Genomic DNA, 22,613 nt, shown 5'->3' on the forward strand with positions numbered 1-22,613 from the left:
GAATATAATTACATATGCTCCTTATGACAATTTAGTTTATTGGTTTTAGATCAAGGACCATCAAAAAGCAAAGGTTGCTGCAGGGTCCTACACTGTGCATTAAAATTACAGTAGCAGTTAGGTTGGTATGGAACCCCTGGTACACAAGATACCACTACAGCAAACAACAATGACAGCAGTGTTACTAAGTATATACTGTATATTGCCCTAGTTTGAGGGCTTTATTCTGGACTAGCACTTGATTACTGTCTTATGTAGTGTGCAGACACATTTAAGGACACTGTCTATCATATATGTCTTGGCTGTTACAATTTGACTTTATAAATGTACTCTCATCTGTAAGGTTTTTATGTCTGGCAGGCACTTGAAATGATAATGACTTTTTGGTGGCCTATGCACCTATACTTTCCATCCAGTGAATGCAACAGCTGCACTTGGACCTATTTCAAACCTGCTGTGCATTTGCATATACCTCTATGTTGATCATTGCAGACATCTAAAATTGTCCATATTTCATATATTGAGAAGATTATTCTGTCTATATTTAAAAGAAATCTTGAGGTGGTAAATACATCTGATGCATATGTGATCTTTGAAATCTCAGCAAATGGTTTACACAAAGCATTTTGTTCGTAGTCTTAATTTGTGGCTACGTTCATATGCTAGTATGGAAGAGTGGGTTTTCCAAGGAATATTAACTTATGCTTTGGTCTTTTAGATGTTATATGTATGCAAATGAATATACTGTACCTTTTTATGTTAATGGTTTAATTTTCCGTTTTAATATATATTTTTCCCTTTTTAGGAGGTTTGTTGAGCCCTTACTAAGGTTGTTGTTTGATATAGAGGCATTAGTACAAATCTCTGTTAAAAAGTAGAGATATGGAAAATGTGGAGATATAACTGTTGAACAAGGGGTTCTTAAACATTTTATTCCAAGGACCCAAGTAAGAAAATTGTTATGTTATTAAACCTGAGAAGATATTTATTAATAAATTATCAGCATAGTCACAAAAAGGCAAATAATAATGGTCACATAACACTTTGCAATAGCTTTTCATCATTTCTATAGGCTATAAAAAAAACTAAGAAATTAATTCACCCCATACATCTTTTTTTTTACTATTTCAGCTAGCTCTGGAATCCCTCCACCTCACAACCTTGTCTGTATAATCCCCCCAACCTCCTTACAGACGCTTTAGTACTCCATATGTATCTGTGCTGTCAATCATAATATCAGCAATATTAATTCAATTGCTTCCCAGATTTTGAGATGATTGCTAATGTCATCACTGAGAATGTTTATTCCATGTACATCCCACAGAAAAAATCTCCCTTTGTGATGCACTATCTGAATTTATTATATAGATTATGCCTTGGAACGTTGTAGGAAAGGATGCAAAACATAGATAAATATAATGTACTATAACACTTTATACCAATTATGCCCTTGGACAAAGTAGGCTAGGTTTACTACAGAATAATAATAATGAAGATGCCACAAAAGTAGGTGGATCACACCTACATAATTACTCTCTGTCTAATCATAAATAACGATGTGGGTTATAACCGAACAATATTAAAGCACAAAAAAACAACCGTAAGAAAAGGCTGTGAAAGAACAGTTTTAGATAAACCCAGGAAGAGTAGTTCAAAGTACAAAAAAATTGTTATTATAAATCTCACAATAAGATGAAACCTTGCAAAATGAAAAAACACATATCACAAATAATTAAGAGATCAGCAATCCGCATAACGATATCAACAGGCTGTCAATAATGGTGTGATATAGTATGCCAATAATCACGAGTATACTCTAAACAATATAATACATGACCCTGTAAAGCTATTGAGAAGCAAAACATAGACCGTCGACATCATAAAAAAATGTTGGAAGAAAAAATATATTGGTAGGAATCTGAGTGATATAGGTTCCGGTCATCCTATGCATAGGAATTACTAAGGATTGTGTATATAATCCAAAGGAACACAATTCAGTCAGTCCAGTATCCATATAAATAAAGCATAAGGGTCTGAAATGATGTTATGTGCCAGTCATTATATAGTCATCATGTGCTTAAGATCAGGAGAATGCATGGCAGTTCCAGCAGAAGTATAAGTCACATAGTTACATAGTTAGTCTGGCTGAAAATACAAAAGTCCATCAAGTTCAACCATAAAAAAAGAAAAAAAAAGTTAGGATCCCATACCCACAGTTAATCCAGAGGAAGGCAAAAACACCCAGCAAAGCATTATCCAATTTGCTCCTGCTGGGAAAAACATTCCTTCCTGATCCCCCAAAATGCAAACGGATATTTCCTGGATCAACTTTACCTATAAATGTTATTATCCAGTTATATTCTGTGTATCTAAGAAAGAATCCAGGCCTTTTTTGAAGCAATCCAGAACCAACTCTTGAGGGAGTCTATTCCACATTTGCACAGCTCTCACTGTGAAGAAACCTTTCCATGTTTGGAGAATAAATTTATTTTCCTCCAGACATAAAATGTGCCCCCTTGTCCTCTGTGATGACCTCAGGGTGAATAGCTCTACACTATATGAACCACCGATGTATTTACACATGTTGATCATATCCTCCCTTAATCTCCTCTTCTGAAGAGAGAATAAATTCATTTCCTCTAATCTTTCCTCATAGCTGAGCTCCTCCATGCCTCTTATCAGTTTAGTTGCCCTTCTGTGTATTTTCTCCAGTTACCCAATGTTCTTTTTGTGAATTGGAGCCCAAAACTGAATTGCATATTTCAGATGAGGTCTTACTAATGATTTGTACAGGGGTAATATGATATCTCTCTCTCTGGAGTCTATACCTCTTTTAATACAAGAGAGGATTTTGCTTGCTCTAGAAACCACAGCTTGGCATTGCATGCCATTATTAAGCTTGTGATCTACCAGAACTCCCAGATCCTTCTCCACCATTGGTTCCCCCAGTTGTACCCCCCCTAGTATGTATGACGCATGTGAGTGCTCCCTGGGAGTGTGCGGCACCGCGAACAACGATCGCTGTATGGGACCTCTGTGTGAGGTCCCGATCATGTGATCACTGATTGGCCAACCAGTGATCAAATGAATAGTAGTAAGCAAGATGTCACATTAGTTGTCCCTTAGAACCAGTACAGCTCCCAACTCCACTGACTGGGTCTCACATGCAGGGAAACAATACACACCACCCCAGGAACCTGGGAAAGAAACCTTCCAAGAAACGAACCCAGAAAATCCCAGATTAGAAGTGCAAAGCCTCAGCCAGGAAGACTCCCAGAAGAACTAATAGGCCCACCACCTGTGGTCTCCATTCAAGTGGGGGCAGCACAGTGGCTAAATGGTTAGCACTTCCGCCTGGCAGTATTAGGGTTGTTGGTTCAAATCCTAACCATGGCACCTCCTGCCTGTAGTCTGCATGTTCTCCCTGTGCCTGTGTGGGTTTCATCCAGGTACTCTGGTTTCCTCTCATACTCCAAAGATATGCTGGTAGGTTAATTGGATCCTGTCTAAATATGTGTATGTATGAATGTGAGTTAGGAACCTTAGATTGTATGCCCCTTGAGGGTTAGGGATTTATGTGAATGTACTTTATATATATGTAAAGCGCTGCATAAATTGACGGCGCTATATAAGTACCTGAAATACATAAAAATATAAGTGGAGGGAATGTACAGCAAGGCATTGCTGGACACTGGAAGCCAGGTTATTCTACCATATAGGGATTTTTTATGACAAACACTTGAAACACACATGTAACGGAACCGACCCTCTGGGTCTGCGCTTGGATACTTCCGTTACATGTGACTACCGCTTCCCTGTTCAAACACCGACAACAGACACCACAGCAGAAGATACAAGACTAGATGACACTAGTCTTGAAGTAAACCAGGAGGTAGACTACTTTATTTGAACACAGATACAAGATATGTACACTGGGGATAATCCCCCCTCCCTGCACAGGGTGGGGCAATCTACATTTAGTAACAAGAGACACACTGGTATTCATACTTCACACCAGCAGACAGTCCCATCAAGGGTGGAGACACCCCCCCCCCCCACTAAGCTAATACACATAAACAAACATATACATCCCATAATAGTTTGCTCCCAAGCAAGACACACAATAGAACAATGGGATGCAACCAGGGGCGGACTGACAACTCATGGGGCCCCTGGACAATAGGAGATTATGGGGCCCCTGTGTCCTTGCCCAAACTCAAAAAGCCTATGAAAAAGGTACCAGGGGCATCTCATGGGGCCCCCTACTGACCTCGGGCCCTCGGGCAGTGCCTGAGTTTCCAAATGGTCAGTCCACCCCTGGATGCAACCACATTTATTTATTTATTTCAGGTACTTATATAGCACCATCAATTTATGCAGCGCTTTGCATATATATTGTACATTCACATCAGTCCCTAACCCTCCAGGGGCATACAATCTAAGGTCCTAACTCACATTCATACATACACATACTAGGACCAATTTAGACAGGAGCCAATTCACCTACCAGCATGTCTTTGGAGTGTGGGAGGAAACCGGAGTACCCGGAGGAAACCCACGCAGGCACAGGGAGAACATGCAAACTCCAGGCAGGTGGTGCCGTGGCTGGGATTTGAACCAACAACCCTAGTACTGCCAGGTGGAAGTGCTAACCATTTAGCCACTGTGCTGCCCACATGACATTAAACAATCAACAACCCCCCCACCCCAATATTAGGACAGAACACCCTGTACCCCTAACAGGCACAGGGTGATTTACACATAGGAGGGATATGGGGAGCTGAGATAGGGGTCTCCCCACCTCTCCAAAGTAAGCTGGGTTCCATGGGCCCCCCACCCAAAGTGACTCCTGTCACAATATACCTCTACATTAGCTGGAAGAGCTAGATATTTGGGGGATTGGGACCCAGAAGTGTCTATAAGACGGCTACATACCCGTTCGTCTGGTCTTCAGCCCAACTCTGACCGGGAGACCCGAAACTTCCGACACTCTGCAGTAGTGTGTCCTAGGCCATCAAGGATAAAACAGTGCTCCCTGCTGATCAGGACCAATACCAACCTGGTTCACAGGCTGCTCACTCTGCTGGCAGAATGTGATACCCATGGAGAGTATTCACCCACAGCTATGTCAAATCTATCAGAGGGTTGTTCAAGAGCTTAGGGCCCCTGAAAAGGAAGTGGGAAAGGCATGGAAAAATGAACCTGAAGAGAAAATACTCCAGCCAGGGGTGGTTACATGTCTGAGAGCTCGAATCAAATTGACCAGGGTTCAACCAGAGCCCTTTGTAGTACTGGAAATGGATTACACAAGAGGGACAGATGGAGTGGAAATAACTCCAGAGGTGATCACCACGAAGGCTGTGGAGTGCAACAGACATAATATCCTTGTCAGAGTCTGCAACAACACTGCAACCCCATCACCCTCAAGCCCAGGGCTCTACTGGGGCAAGTGAATGTAGCCAAGCCAGTAAGTATGTCTGAGTTACCTGAGGACCCAAGTAGGGGAGGATTCGTCCTTCAGGATTCCCCTCTGTTGGAGGAGTGGAAACGAAGGGCAAGATATGAATCTGGTTGAAGTCCTGTCCTTGTCTACTTATGAATCCCAGTAAGTCTTTCAACAGAGTCTGTGTAACTGGGCTGCAGGACACTGCCATCTTGTGTCCATTTAATATTCTGCAGCCAGTATTACAGCAGGGTGATACACACTCCCCCCACTTAAAGTCCTTGGTCCCCAAAGTATTAACAAACTAACAACATTTGATGCACACTTAGCATGAATATAACTCCTTTAGTCAGGAGGAATAACAATTGGTAAATACTTATGGTGAAGCAAATTTTGCAGAAAAGTGTCAGGAATGGACTCACCACAGGTGGTGCTGGGGTTCACCTACCTTGTGGGCTGCAGTACCAGTGCTGGCCAGCGGGTGCTCTCAGCAGCCAGAAACTTACTCCTGCAATCAAGCCATCACCTGAGGCTGATTGCAGGAGGTGTATTTAAGCAATGGCCAGACCTGCAGTCAGTGCTTTGGTGTATTGTTTCCCATGAGCTCCTGTACCTGTTCCTGTCTGCCTGCCTGCCTGTTTCCCCTGCTTGACTCTGACACTGATTGAACTCCACCTGCACTGACCTCGGCTACTCCTGACCTTTCTCCTGCCTGCTCCGTTTGTACCTTGTCTGCCCGATTGTACCTGACCCTGCCTGCCTGACCACTCTACCTCTCCAGCCTGACTACGCCTGTCTGTGTTCCTGAACATCCTGACATTAGTTGGAGGTTTGGTTTTTGTTTGTACTGTGTGTTGTATACTTGTGTAGTTCCTAATTATTTATATTCTTATACATCACTCCTGGAGCCTGCGTTTCCCTGTGTCAGTCCACACACCTCTGGTCATACCTGGAGCCCTGACAAAAAGACTCCCACCAAGGGTTAGGAGATTCTGTCCGATTTTGAGGAAGGGTCATACTTTTTAAGACCTCCTTGGATGGTGTCATCAGGAGGGCTTACAGACTCTTGTATACACTCCAATATGCTACACACAGGAGCTTCTAGAGTTCTTTGGCTAGCATGGAATGCTTCCTCTGAGCTTTTTCCCAGAATGTCATAAGTCAGTCTCTTGGGTGCCCTTATCTCCCTCCTTTCTCTTGGTACCATCTGGGAGGTACCATTAACTCCAGCTCCTATGGTGCATTCCTCCTGTCCATCCACAAGCTTAGAGTCTTCCTCAGTCACAGGCTCCATTTTAGTACATCCTGAAAAATCTGTTTCTGGCTCAGGAAGCATAAAGGGATCCCAAAAATTACTCATCGGCCCTTGAGGTGGTGGGGGGGGGGTGGTAGTGCTACATACAGATACACTTTAATTTATCGTATTAAATAGTTAACTAATTATTTCATGTTTAAAGTTCAACTCTAGAACTTTCCTTTCCATCCATTTTGACCAAGAGTACATTGGTAGCAAAGCAAAAGGAGTGTTACATTTTTATATTTATACCACAAAAATCTCCATGTGTGATGAGTAGTGTTTCCAGTATTACCACTTCCCTTGTTTACCCAACCTCTTAATTAAACCCTAAGGTTAGGTTCACACTGTTGCAATCCGATTTTGATCTAACTTGCAACTTGGATGCAACTTTGATGCAACTTTGAATAGTCTGCGTATTCTATGGGGCCAAAATTGTGCTGGATCGTACCAAAATAGTAAAGGAACCTTTTCCAAAATTGTATTTGTATTGATGTGAACAGGCACTAGTGAAAACAATGCAATTGCCATTCGATTTTGTGCGACCCAAGTAACATCTGAAATCTCACTAATGTGAACAGAGCCTAAATGATCAATTCACTTCCTCACTAACACAACCTTAAGACTTAATAACCTCACCCTAACCTAAGAAAAGAACACCAGACCAAATAAGTGATTATTTTGTAAACTCTGTAAATACATTCAAATAAGCTGTTTAAATATACTGTAGTGAAATGTATAAATGCACCTGCTGGGACTTGCTTTAGTATGCAAATAGGTCACAATGACAAACCTAAAAAACCACAATTATTTTTGTATGATGGCTCTACATTAATCATTAATTACAATTCTATGAAATGTTATATTAGCCTGTGAATAGCTCACTGAACTTGAACTCACCCTGTTTCACATTTATAGACTGCTTCAGAGCCAAACAAAAAGTCTGTCACGTTGTATACTGCATTTTTTACTTCTTCAGGTCTTCCACAAGATATTCCTAGGATAAACACAAAATTAATGTATTCACTAATACAGCATATACATTTACTGGTAGTTTTAGCATACTGAATTCTGTTAAGCTTTTCTAAGTTTATGTAAATCACCTACAAAGCAAAGGAGGCAGCAAAATTGACATATGAAGGGAGACAAATACATGAATACATATACTTTTCAGTGCCTTTCACAACTGAAGTTGAGTCTCTTAACATGTGAAATACCACAACTTGGATGCAATATAAATCATGAAGAAACCAAAACTATGGCAAGCACAACTGCAGGGTAGTGTTTACTATTTTTGCTTGCCCATGTTGTGCTTTTCCCCTTTTCTAACATACACACAGTATGCAGAGCTAAAAATAATTTACCAATTTTAAAGAGAGAACAAATTAACACAAAACAGAAATGTGTCCACAGAGAAAATATAAATAATGTATTGACACATCTAGACTTGTGTTCACAGTCACACAGTAGTCATTTCCACACTGACAACACCAGGCGTAATCCATACTGTACTGGCTCAACTAGATGTGCGCAGACACAATCAGTATCATACTGACGCAATCAGATAAATATCTGCAGACCAGGGGTGGACTGACCATTTGGAAACTTGGGCACTACCCGAGGGCCCAGGGTCAGTAGGGGGCCCCATGAGATGCCCCTGGTACCTTTTTCATAGGCTTTTTTGAGTCTGGCCAAGGGCACAGGGGCCCAATGATCCCCTATCGCCCAGGAGCCCCATGATCCCCTATTGCCCAGGGGCCCCATGAGCTGTCAGTCCACCCCTGCTGCAGACACAGTTTGGAAGTGACAAAAATATAAATAGAGACTGACCTTTAATACAGACAGAGAATCTACAATGCTGCAATCAAAAAGTGGTCTGAAAAACAGCAAGAGAACAACCAAAACCACAGCAACAAAATGACTATCACCACTGCAGACAAGACGTGGCGATCTCTTTGGTCAGTGAATTGCCATTTTTACAACCAGGAAATGACCACAACAATAATACCCCTACAAATAGGAAGTGCCCCATGTAATGATCATAAAAATTATTTAATGCTAAAAAATACTGTTTCCTCATAATTTTGAGAGATTGGCATCAGTGTTGGAAAAGATCGGGCAGGATATAATTATTTTGAATAATCTGTTTGTTTTTAAAGAAATGAATAAGAAAATCAGGTCCTGAAATGGTCTTAAAATTAGGGGCTAACTTAAAAAGCAATGAGCTTAGGAAATTACTTTGTGGTGTACTAAATACAGAGGCATACCTACAGGGGTCATAGGGGTCGCAATTGCAACCCGGCCCCCCTGAGCACCTGGATAGGAGGAGTGGCTGGGGCGACTGCATATAGAGGAATCAATCTCTCCATGTTCCTCTTGCAGCCGCTGAATGCCTACATTCAGCGGCTGCAGGAGGAACATGGAGAGATTGATTCCTCTATATGCAGCCGACCTACTGCTCCTTCTATCCAGCTTCTTTCTGCTGCCCCGGTGCTCTTCGCCCACTCCCTCTCTGCACCCATGCTCCTTAGCCCCCCTGATCTGTGGCTCCCGTTCTCCTCAGCCCTCCCCTGCTCTTCGGCCCCCTGAACTACGGATCCTGTGCTCTCTGTCCCCATGCTCGGGTCCCCCGTGCTCTCAGGATCCCCCCTCCCCCACAGCTCTGATAGTTCCCCCCTCCCATCTCTTGCCAGCTGCTGTGGGGGATGTATCAGGATGGAGAGCAGGGAAGGGGCTGGTAAATGTGTGTCCCTTCCTTTGCTCCATGGACAGATCGATACTGATCACTGACTCTGTCCATTCATAACTGAAACATGGTAAATGAGGTTTCCTATGCTTCAGTTTATGAATGGACAGGAAGCTCTGTACAGAGCTATCCCTGTCCATTCATTCTGTGCTGCTGAGGATGCAGAGATGGCAATTGAGGGCTGTGTCCTAATCTCCTTTCTTGAGCTTGGAGGGCAGGACCCCTGGCCAGGGGTCAGGGGGGGCCTTCATGGTTTCTATGCACCAAGGCCCTGAAGGTTCTAGTTATGCCACTGACTAAATATGATCTACTGAATATTTGTAGCTGTAACCTAAGAAATGGATATGAATAATGTCCACTTGCTAACTCTGACTGCAATTGTGTTAATATGATAGTCATTTTATGGCTGTAGCAATGCTTATCGTGGCACAGTATGCAGCCTGTGTTATCTATAAAATTAAAGTATTTGTATCAGCAACACTTTTTCTTTGAATTTTAGATATAGAAGGGAAGGGTTAAAACCCCTGACAGTTTGTTTTTGCTGTCTGCATGTAAGCTGGGCTACCGGGGGTACCTTGCCTCGTGTAAGGGCTCATCAATACCATTTCAACCATGTGAAAGCCAACATTAAGGAAGAGCCCTGGCTTACAGATGAGCCATACACCATGTGCAGTAGTAATACTTACCAAGTCCCTCTGTGAAACATCCTGTCTCGTGTCACTACACACCTTTATGTATGTTGCATACACAATGTTGCCACTGAGCCTGTGCCCTCTCCACTAGTGATGAGCCAAACACCCCTGTGTTTGTTTCGCGGTCGAACATTAGAACCTAATGAATGTTCGACCACGAACTTCGAACTCAATGGACTCGAACTTGTAAACTCAAAAGTGCTCATTTTGAAGGCTTATATGCAAGTGATTAGCCATAAAAGGGGTATGGGGACTCCGATACTGCCCTGAGGGACATGAATTAGTGAAACATAATTTTCAAAAAGAACAGGTTTTTAAAGGGGCAGTCATTTTTCATTGCTTAAAGTAAAAAAAAAGAAAAAAAAGAAAAAGTTCCTTTAACCACTTGCCTACTGCCCTATAGCAGATAATCTGTGGTGTAAAGCATGCCACTTCTAGACTCTAGAGCAGTGGAGACATGTTCTCTGGAGTGACAAATCACGCGTCTCTGTCTGGCAATCTGATGGACGTGTCTGGGTTTGACGGTCGCCAGGAGAACAGTACTTGCCCGACTGCATTGTGCCAAGTGTAAAATTTGGTGGAAGGGGGATTATGGTGTGGGGTTGTTTTTTCTCAGGGGTTGGGCCTGGCCCTTTAATTCCATTGAAGGGAACTCTTAAGGTGTCAGCTTACCAAGACATTTTGGACAGTTTCATGCTCCCAACTTTGTGTGAACAGTTTGGAGATGGCCCCTTCCTGTTCCAACATGACTGCACACCAATGCACAAAGCAAGGTCCATAAAGACATGGATGAGTGAGTTTGGGGTGGAGGAACTTTACTAGCCTGCTCCTGACCTCAATCCGATAAATTTGGGATGAATTAGAGTGGAGAATGCAAGCCAGGCCTTCTCGTCTAACATCAGTGCCTGACCTCACAAATCCGCTTCTGGAACAATGATTAAACATTGTGGACAGGCTTCCCAGAAGAGTTAAAGCTGTTATAGCTGCAAAGGGTGGGCCAACTCAATATTGAACCGAACGGACTAAGACTGGGATGCCATTAAAGTTCATGTGCATGTAAATGCAGGTGTCCCAATACTTTCGGCAATATAAGGTATATACTGTATATCAGGGTGGAGGGCAGGCCCATAAAAAGCCAGGGAAACTGGCATACCCAACGTTAACCCTTCCCCACCCGGTCACCCAAAACTCTAGCTAATGCTACACCATCTTGTAGGCATCTGCCTACATGCATCCTCTTAGGAAGATTTCACATCTTCTGCTGAAGGTGCAACAGAGAGTATGAAGAGATATGTCCAACGTGAGCCGAAATACCCTCTAAGTTGTCACCAAAACAGTTGTCCCCATGTGTGAGAACTGTAACATTTAGATTTCCCAGCACTTTCTATTAAAATTTCGATTTGTAATGGTCACTTGGGCAAATAGGGTGAATCTCTTCAGCGGTGACACAGACACCAACAAAAACCTGACAAGAGTTTTAACTTTCCCCTTAACAAAGAATTTGGTTTATACATAAACAAAGTATATCTAAAGGCAAAACTTTTTTTTTTCTAATTTTGGAAAGAATGGAGAGGGATTATAAGGTTTGTCAGTTTTTATTGCCGTCTCCATCCCCATTGAGGAGATTCCCACTCTTGCCCTCTCTTTGTCCTCTTTGCTACTGTCATTAAAAGTGAAGGAAAAAGAAAACCCCAAATTTTGGGTTGTCCCCTGAAAAGTAATAGAGAGCAAATATTCCAATGGAGCAGGGGCGGACTGACCATTTGGAAACTCGGGCACTGCCCGAGGGCCCGGGGTCAGTAGGGGGCCCCATGAGATGCCCCTGGTACCTTTTTCATAGGCATTTTTGAGTTTGGGCAAGGACACAGGGGCCCCATGATCCCCTATTGCCCGGGGGCCCCATGAGTTGTCAGTCCGCCCCTGCAATGGAGACACCAGTTCTAGTGACCTGGGGGTCCCCAAGAGGTGCCCTTAATTTGCAGAGATTTCCTCTCACTTCCTATTTGGCTATCGGATAGAAAGTGAAGGGAAGTCTCTGCAATGGGACACAGATGGCAAGAAAAAAAAAAGAATCTGAAGGGGTCATAACCCTCCCTTGCTCTATCCAAAATCATAAAAAAAGCTTTGCCTATAGTTCTACTTTAAATCTTAGTGCAGTTCAATTACAGTTTCCTGATTTTGATAATTGCAAATTATCATGCTAATTATAATGTGGTACCTCAATGTAATTCATATGGTGTTTTTACAGCCCAGCCACATTGGATCGGTACCGATCACTCAATGTATTCATAACTGAAGCATAGAAAACTGCGTTTACTATGCTTCTGTTTATGAATGAACAGGATGGCTGTGCAGAGCTCTTCCTGTTCATTCATTCTGTGCAGCTTATGCTGTACAAAGAAACTGGGGTATCAGTTTCCTCAGTCCCTCTTTCTGTCTCTAAAGTGAAACTTCAGCTTCAGCAAAAAAAGTGTAAAAAACATGTTTAAAAAATGCAACAAATTAAAAAAAAATAAAAAAAATTAACAATGTAAAAAATAATAATTAAAAAAACAAATCAAGACCCACTCAATGTGGATGAGCAGTTTGTTTGTGTCACTGGCCTGTTACTCTATGGGGACTCGGCGGCTATATGAAAACAGCCAGAGGGGTCTTAGTTTGACAGGTGTTCAGGTGAGGGGCCCTGGATGCATACTGTCTGTGTTCAGGGCCATACACGTGCATCCACATGTCTGTCAAATTAGGACCTGCAGCTGTGTTTTATACAGTTGCTGCTTTCTCATAGTGTAACATAGGCTCCTATACACAGCTCCAGACACACACAGGGCACAGCACTCATGTGAATGAGCTTTATTTATTAGCTCAGTACAGTTTTATCTTTTAGATTTAACAGAAATTTAGTAAGTTATGTTGTGTTTGTGTCTGCTAATAATAATTTTATTGCATTTTTGTGAAAAGGAAATGATGACACAGGATATAGTCAGAAAACTCACAGAAAAAAAACAGCTAAACTCGATATGAGTTTAAAAAAAATGCATATAAAAATGCAACAAAAGGCAGGGTAATGCATATCAGTTTTTTACCTTCATTTTGTATGCACACAAGTGTGACCCATACTTAAGAAGCTACCATATTGTAAACTCTGTTACATTCCTGTGTGTGGCAGAGAGTGATAGAAGCATTTCTTTTTAATGGTAAGAATTGTGTGTTTTTTTATTACAATATGTGGTAACAACTACTGTTTGTCTGTGTAAAGTGCAGAGTTTGCTTGCCTCAGTGATGATAACAGTCAGTTTGAAAATCTCTATGTAGTGAGGCTAAGTGTAATATTAGGGGTTATTTACTAAAACTGAAGTACAAATCTTGTGCAACGCTGCATATAAACCAATCAGCTTCCAGGTTTTATTGCCAAAGCTTAATTTGAACAAGCGGAAATTAGAAGCTGATTGGCTACCATACACAACTGCACCAGATTCGGACTGCACCAGCTTTAGCAAATCTACCCCATTGTCACATTTACACCTTACAGTAGGTTACCCCTAAACATATATTCTATACTTCATTCACTATAAATCCATTGGCATGATAAACATGTACTCAAAATTTTGAATACTGATTTTAAGAAACAATAATTTAAATTAAGTAGTACATTGTATACTTACGGGAACAGAATTGCACCGGGTGTGACCATTCAAAGTTTCCCAAGCACATTAAAGTATTTTTATAGTGCTGCTTAGGAGTGTAGCCTTTCCTGCAAGTGTATAGAACTTCCTCATACTGAAAGAAGGTTTTTTTGTCCAAAAATGTGTGATTCGGTATTGCATATGTAAGTTCTGGGGGTGCATGACAGATACCTGCAAAAAAAAAGCAGATTGCATGCAGTCAATGTTTCTTTTACTATACATACACATTGGAGATTATATATATATATATATATATATATATATATATATATAATTATGTAATTGTCTAACATAATGAGGAGAATTTATCAAAGTTGGAGTAGCCAAAATCTGGAGGATCTCTGCATGCCAATCAATCAGCTTCTATCATTTATTTTCAAAACTGAATATAGAAGCGGATTGTTAGTATACACAGCTGCTCCAGATTAACTCTTCTGCAATTCTGGTAAATCCCCCCCCCAATGAACCTTTAGATAGATTGTTAAAGAGACTCTTGCTAGACCATTCAGTTCATTCAATAATCAAATAAAATGTATATATGTTAATTACCTGCAAAACTCTTTCTTGTGCAGACATCCAAAAGGCATGAGACTGGTAGGTGATATCATCATGGATATGATACCATTAGCACCAACAGACCCAGATCTGTCACTCTAAATGCACTCTATAGTATTCCATTTCACTCCTTCCCAAACAGCTACATAAGAAGTTAAGTAGGTAGATGAATGGAGGGGTAACGGGGCTGGGGCAGCATGGAAGATAATTAAACATTTCCAAAAGAGGATATGGATCATACGTGCAAAACAGAGAGAAGGCTGTGCTAACGAATTGACTCTTACTGGAGTAATCGAATTGTCTCTTACTGGAGTAATCAAATTTTCTAGCACGTTCTAAGGCACATTGCAAGTGAATAAAAAATAAATCATTTATGGAAAGGAAAAATATTGGAAGTAAGCATTTAAAATGTTAAATTTTTTTCTGTGCTTTTACCTGCAATTTTTAGGTTGGTGATAATATCTCTTTAAAATATATTTACAAAAAAACTGCTCTTAGTGCTTGAGTGATTTTTTTTAACATACAGGATTACTGTTTATTGTAATAATGGCATAGTAGAATAATAGCAATGTACAAAACAGTACAAGGCAGCACAGTGAGACAGCAGTATCTGAACACATGTAACAGGAGATACAAATCAAATCAGTGCAACCTATCAAATTCATAAGGGACAAGACTCACGCTAAGTAAGGGGGGGAGAACTCCCAGAGAAGGTACCAGGTACACTGTCTCCTTTTTTTGCATAGTGCAGTAGGTAAGAGATGAGCAATTTCGTGTAGTGAGGCCTTTGTTCATCATCCTGTATACTCAGCTTGAGTGATATTTAAATAAAAATTTGATATAGCTAAACTCCAAAACATCTAAATGCTAGTGCTCAGAAAGTACATAGTATAGTTGTGCTGTGTCTTTAAAACTATGTGAAATCTTATCACTTTTAATGACTCAACAGAATATAATACATAAAAAATCCTTAGATTGAAACTATTGTGGGTTCCACCATCGTTGCAATATTGTAATCAGTTAAAGTCCAAATATGAACATTGAGTGAATACCATCACCAGTCCAATGATGCACTAAAACGTTCAAATAAAGTCAAGCAAGTGAAACTTAATTTTCAGGTGAGTTCCAACACCACTCCAAAGCTGCAAATGGCACTAATCCATTCACATGAAAATTATATGAGCTCCACCACCACCGAAACATGCAGCATCTTTTGCTCAGACCCCAAATTATAGGTGGTCTGAATAGCACTCTGGATCAGGGGTCTCACATCCTAAACATGGGAAACACAGGGCACACCAGCAAGGATTACAGTGGCAAGATGTCTCAGAAGCATTTGGAAACCACTGGGAACATCAGCAGGGATTCAGTAAAGACATCTCCCCTCTGCCTGGTGCACATGTGTTAGTAGCCGAGTCTGAAATCCATAGGAGGTGGGATAGAGTCAAAAAGAAAAAGACAATTTATTTAGTAAACAATGGATAAATTGCACTTACAAGATAAATAGTTAAAAAGACTCATCGTGTGTTAATTAGATCCAGGTGGAACATCCAGCCGTCCAGCAGCAAACTCTGTCTATAGGATCAGGAAGTAGAGTCCAGGATGTGCCTGTGCCTGTGCATTTTATACCTGTACGATGCAGGAAAACATGTAGGTCCTTAGGACCGAGGAACTACTTTCCTCCCTCCCATTCCCTTCCCATTCCTCTCACACTATAAAAATGCCAGGGTCTACTGGGGCTCGGGTCTGAAGAAGGAGCCTATTAAGCATGCTCCAAAATGCATTACCGCCCTCTTCACCTCCTACATCCGACTCTGCTCTCCTAGCTTCATTTTGATGCACAGACGCATCCTGGACTCTACTTCCTGATCCTATAGACAGAGTTTGCTGCTGGACGGCTGGATGTCCCACCTGGATCTAATTTCCACATGATGAGTCTTTTTAACTATTTATCTTGTAAATGCAATTTATCCATTGTTTAATAAATAAATTGCCAATACTGCACTTAGAAGTGCCTTCCTCTCTTTTTCTTGTTACTGCATTAAAGCCTTGCTTCCACTCTAAGAATAACTGCCTCAGTGTTACTGCTCCCATCCATCCGTCCATCCATCCCTGATATCCATCTGGCACCTTTATCCTACAGCTACAGAGGTTGGGCTCCAACAAGCGCACCCTATATAATATACATTTTCTGGTGGGAAAGAGTCGGACTCGGCTACTAACACATGGCAGTCACTGTGCATCATGCACCACCTATACAGTTGCAAGAAAAAGTATGTGAACCCCTTGGGATTACGTGCAGTTTTGCATGAATTGGGCATAAAATTTGCTCTGAACGTCATCTAAGTCACAACAATAGAAGAACACAGTCTGCTGAACATAATACTACACAAACATTAGATGTTGCCATGGTTTAATTGCCCATAACATGTAAACATTCACAGTGCAGGGAGGAAAACGTATGTGAGGCCCTAGCTTAATGACTTCTCCCAGAGCTAATTGGAGCCAGGAGTGAGCCAACCTTGACTCCAATCAGTGTGATGATATTGGATGTGTTGCTGACAGCTGTCCTGCCCTTAAAAAATACACACCTGTTTTGGGTTTACTGGTTTCAAGAAGCACTGTCTGATGTGAACCATGCCTCACAGAAAAGAGCTCTCAGAAGACCTACGATCAAGAATTGTTGACTTTCATGAAGCTGGAAAGGGTTACAAAAGTATCTCCAAAAGCCTTGATGTTCATGTGTCCACGGTAAGACAGACTGTCTACAAATGGAGAAAGTTTAGCACTGTTGCTACTCTCCCTAGGCGTGGTCGTCCTGTAAAAATGACTGCAAGAGCACAGCGCAGAATGCTGCATGAGGTAAAGAAGAATCCCAGAGTGTCAGCTAAAGACCTACAGAAATCTCTGGCACATGCTAACATTTTTGTTGACACATCTACAATAAGGAAAACATTAAACAAGAATGGAGTACATGGGAGGACACCACGGAGGAAGACATTGCTGTCCAAAAAGAATATTGCAGCTTGTTTGAAGTTTGCAAAAGAGCACCTGGATGTTCCACAGCACTACTGGCAAAATATACTGTGGACAGATGAAACCAAGATTGAGTTGTTTGGGAAGAACACACAACACTATGTGTGGAGAAAAAAAGGCACAGCACATCAACATCAAAACCTCATCCCCACTGTAAAACATGGCGGCGGGAGCATCATGGTTTGGGGCTGCTTTGCTGCCTCAGGGCCTGGACGGATTGTTGTCATTGATGGGAAAATGAATTCCAGAGTTTATCAAGACATTTTGCAGGAAAACGTACAACCATCTGTCCGCCAACTGAAGCTCTGCAGAGAATGGGTGATGCAACAGGACAATGACCCAAAGCATACAAGTAATTCAACAAAACAATGGCTGCAACAGCACAGAATACGCCTTCTGGAGTGGCCCAGTCAGAGTCCTGACCTCAACCCGATTGAAATGCTGTGGCATGACCTTAAGAGAGTGATTCACACCAGACATCCCAAAAATATTGCTACACTGAAACAGTTTTGTGAAGAGGAGTGGTCCAAAATTACTCCAGATCGTTGTGCAGGTCTGATCTGCAACTACAGGAAACGTTTGGTTGAGGTTATTGCTGCCAAAGGAGGGTCAACCAGTTATTAAGTCCAAAGGTTCACATACTTTTTCCTCCCTGCACTGTGAATGTTTACATGTTATGTGCAATTAAACCATGGCAACATCTAATGTTTGTGTAGTATTATGTTCAGCAGACTGTGTTCTTCTATTGTTGTGACTTAGATGACGTTCAGAGCACATTTTATGCCCAGTTCATGCAAAACTCCACGTAATCCCAAGGGGTTCACATACTTTTTCTTGCAACTGTAGGTTAAATGTGGACTTTAAGGTGCTGGCTTATACACACACATAAGAATTGAATATAATTATGTCTAGAAGTATTAGTATCACCTGCTGATCATAACCAAGGACAACATAGTTATGTACATTATGGGACTGTCCCATTATGGGAGTCCACTAGAGTCGTTATCATAATGGGTAAGAAAATGTCCTGACACACTGTTTTGGGGAGCTCCATTTGCAACACTCGTCCTATGTTCCCCAAATTGAATGCAAAGAAACCCGATGTTCCTACTTACATATTAAAGAATGCAGGGGCAATCTAAACAGTAAGTAACAGGAAGATGAACGAGTCTGAAACTCATTGATATAAAAAAAAGTCTGACCTGAACGGTCCTTAAAGGACTGTTGGCCATGGTTGATGTAGGCACATGTCAAAAATTTAATTCCTGGCATTGGAAAATGCCCTTCAAGACAAGAAATGTAAGAATGTTGGTCATTGAGGATGGTCTGAGATTAATAGGCTATCACGTTTTTAATATTCCTAGGTTTCCTAAAGACTACTTTAGGATGATCCAGTACTAGGGATCAGACTTTAGGGTCACAGGAATTGCCCAGTGTTTATCAAGAACACATTTGATGCACAGATGGCTAGACTTGAACTGTGTGATGAAAATACAGCCATTCTGTCTTATATACACATCTTCAGATATTCTTGTAGATTCAAACCTAACTTTTGCGTATCTGGTGAGAAACTTTGTGCTATAGAAACATTTTTTGAGGTGTCAAGTACCTGGTAAGAGGCTGGAGTGCTGAAAGGGATCCCCTTGCTGCTAAGTGCAAAACACCCCTGAAGGTAGGAAAAGGAGGTGCTCGGCCCAGAGAAGCACAGGTTGCTAGTGGGTTGAGAAGATGATCACCTGGGAATGGCAGGATCAACGGAAGTGGCTGCAGAGCTGAAGTTCCCCAGATATGGCAGGCAGAACATGGAAGCGGCAGTTGTTCTCTAGATGTAGCAGGCAGAACTTGGCATCAGGTGTATGTTCTCCAGATGTAGCAGGCAGGACTAAGCAGAAGGCAGGAAGCAAGGTAGGAGGCAGGCTAGAGGCCATGCACAGGTGATCAATCAGGAGCAGGAGACAGAAGAAAGGGCTTTCTTGATTTCAAATGGACCAATGAATCTTGGCCCCAATTTTTGAGAAGGACAAGACAGTTTAAGATTTGCCGTAGAAAGCCATATCTTATCTCGAACTTTCAGATCTGGATTTCTACTTCTTTTCCTGTCATAAAATCTTTTGTAGTCCTCTTGAGCTTTCATAGAGAACCTAATAATTCTCTTGAATAAACATCAATCTATTCTGCATAGCAGGGACTGCTGCCTCCAGGGTGGTATTTGGCAGGAAGGAGGGATGGAATCCATAATTTGAAGATTGGATTGGAATGGAGATTGCTTGGTGGCACTATGGACAGAATTGTTATATGCAAACTCGGCACAAGGAAGCAAGGTGATCCAGTTATCTTGAAAAAATGTAAGAAAACATTGCAGGTATTGTTCCAGGGTCTGATTTGTTCTCTGTCCATTACTCTGCGAGTGGTAAGCGGAGGACAGGCAGACCTCAATTTCCAAAGCCCTGCAACGAGCCTTCCAGAATCTGGAGGTGAATTGCACCTCCCTGTCTGACACAATGTTGGTTGGTAAGCCATGTAATCTCACTATCTATTTGATGAAGACGTCCTGTGTCCATAGCTGAGGGGGTGCCCACCAAAGGCAAGAAATGGACCAACTTTGACATGCGTCCCACCACCACCAGAATAGTGTTAAATCCTTCAGACGGTAGTAGATCCACTATAGGCCATCAGAATGACCACTGAATCAAATCCATTGTCTTATAAACCCCAAAATGTCCGTCAAGCTGATCATCATGGTAGGTCTTGACAGGGGCGGACTGACAACTCATGGGGCCCCAGGGCAATAGGGGATCATGGGGCCCCCTGTGTCCTTGCCCAAACTCAAATAAGCCTATGAAAAAGGTACCAAGGGCATCTCATGGGGCCCCCTGCTGACCCCGGGCCCTCGGGCAGTGCCCGAGTTTCCAAATGGTCAGTCCACCCCTGGGTCTTGAGAACCTGGAGTCTGATCCCCTGGGGTACAAAGATCTTGTCTTCAGTCCAAAGGAGACCCTCCTGTCTCCTGAGCAGAGGTCTCAGATTCAGGGCACTGTGCCCAGTGTCTTTTCTTTTGAAGTCTTTAGATCAGGCTGTATTAGTAGAAAATTCTGAAGGGACAGGATAGTGCTGGGAGCGGTAGCTTCAGGGGTATCTGGAAACGTGTGAGAGGGCATTTGCCTTCCCATTCTTGGACCCTGGAGGGTCTGTTGTGGCCTTAACATCTTGGCAGATCTGAGGTATTCTAGGTTCTTGTGGTCTTTGAAAATCATTATGGGATGCACTGCACCTTCCAGCAGGTACCTCCATTCTTCAAATGATGCCTTTATGGCCAAGAGTTTCCAATCACCCACATCCTAGTTCTTTTCAGGCTGGCTCGTCTTTTGAAAGAAGAAGGCTACAGGATGTATTAATCCTTTGGGCCCTTGGCGTTGAGACAAGGCTGCTCCTGTGGCGACTTCCGAAGCACCAACCTCCAAGTCATAAGGCAGAGCTGGGTGTGGATGTTGCAATACTGGAGTTGACATCAACAGGGCTTTTAGTCTGTCATAGGCTGCTTGGGCCTCTTGAGTCTACTAAAACCTGGCATGTTGGTGGTAATGTGTCAGCCTTTTTCTTATCAAAAACGTCTACGAAGTCATGGAAGGCCGATGGAACCATTTGGCTGGTATTAGACACTGACTGGACTGTAAGGCAATTTGTGGAGTTCATGGATTCAGGAGCAAAGAAGTGCTGACGGCAGTATGCTGACTTGAACAAAAGGTCTCCCCTGGGTCAATCGATTAGAGGGCTCTGTGCCCGCAACCAAGGAATTTCAAGAATCACAGGGAATATAGGTGAGCACAGGACTTAGAACAGATTAATTCTGGTGACCAGAGTCTGTTAAAGTTATGATGGGTTAGATTTTTTGTGTGATAGGCCCAGAACTGGGGATGGCACCATTGGCATAGTGAACTTCAAGTCTTTGCTTTTTGGTTATAAGAGGAATCCGGAATTTTCTTGCTAAAGAAATGTCCAGGAAGCAACTGCATGCAGCGGAATCAATGATTGCCAGAAATTGGATTTCCTCTTCTGTCACCTGTAATGAGATGGGAAGAGCAATGCAAGCTGTGGAAGATCCCGAGACTTAGAAGTAAGTGGGGCTAACAGGCTCAGACTTACTAGGTCTCACTTGGCAGTTGCATAGAAAATGTCCAGCCCCATCTCTGTAAAGGCACAGATTAGCTTGCCGACGATGCATCTTCTCATAAGGGATCAAAGCAGGATGCACCAGACGGATCTGCATAGGTTCTCTGTCTGTGGCAGGAGCCGTGGTGGTAGGAAGAGGTGGAGGTGCAGCTGATACTTTGGGCAGCATCCAAGTGGGTCTGTAGGCATATGTTTTCTCTGACCGTTGCTCCTGCAGGTGTCTGTCAAGTTGAATGGCAAGCTGGATAAGACCTATTAAAGTAGCAGGAGCCTCAAGTCTAGCCAGTTCATCTTTGAGGGCTTTAGACAACCCAAGGAGGTATTGGTACTTGAGGACAACCTAATTCTACCCCGTACCAAGCCAAGGTCAGGTAGACCAAGAAAGATTGCAGCCATAACTGACAGAAGAATTGTCCGGGATTCAAAGAAAAACGCACAGGCAACCTCAAAAGAACTACAGGCTGCTCTGGAAAAAGATGATGTGGTTGTTTTTAAGGAGTACAATATGGTGATACTTGAACAAAAATTAGCTGTTTGGCCGTGGTGCCAGAAAGAAGCTTTTACTGCACCAATGCCACAAAAAAGCCCAGTTACAATATGCCTGACAACACCTTGACACGCCTAACCAGGCCTTTTTGAATTTTCTACTTCTTAGTGGAAGTGATGACTGGCATATTCAAGGCTTTGGACATCTTTTTATGTCCTTTTCCATCTTTATAAAGTTCCATTACCTTGTTACATAGGACTTCTGACAGTTCTTTTCTGATCCCCATAACTCAGTATCTAGCCTAGTCAGTGCTTCCACATAAGAGCTAACAAGCTCATTGACTATTTATACACTGACACTAATTGCAATTTAAAAAGCCACAGATGTGGGACATTAACCTCTAATTGGCATTTTAACCCGTGTGTGTCTGTACCAAGGCCAAACATTCCAGGGTAAGTAAACTTTTGATCATGGCCATTTGGGTGTTTTCTGTTATCATTATGATTT

At 42.2% G+C, this 22,613-nt stretch overlaps 1 protein-coding gene across 1 annotated transcript in view; it reads right to left on the reverse strand.

Annotated features, from left to right (window-relative positions):
* Positions 1-22,613, reverse strand: part of LOC149470020 (C4b-binding protein alpha chain-like) — a 181,601-nt gene that overhangs the window by 27,711 nt on the left and 131,277 nt on the right. The window contains exons 14-15 of the mRNA XM_089668352.1: positions 13,838-14,029; positions 7,638-7,734 (exon numbers count right to left, since the gene is read on the reverse strand). Of these exons, the coding sequence (XP_089524478.1) occupies positions 7,638-7,734; positions 13,838-14,029 (289 nt within the window). The remainder of the gene's footprint in view (positions 1-7,637; positions 7,735-13,837; positions 14,030-22,613) is intronic.

Source organism: Staurois parvus, unplaced genomic scaffold (genome assembly GCF_062004578.1).
Source record: "Staurois parvus isolate SC_StPar_1 unplaced genomic scaffold, SC_StPar_1.0 ptg000056l, whole genome shotgun sequence".
NCBI classification, from domain to species: domain Eukaryota; kingdom Metazoa; phylum Chordata; class Amphibia; order Anura; family Ranidae; genus Staurois; species Staurois parvus.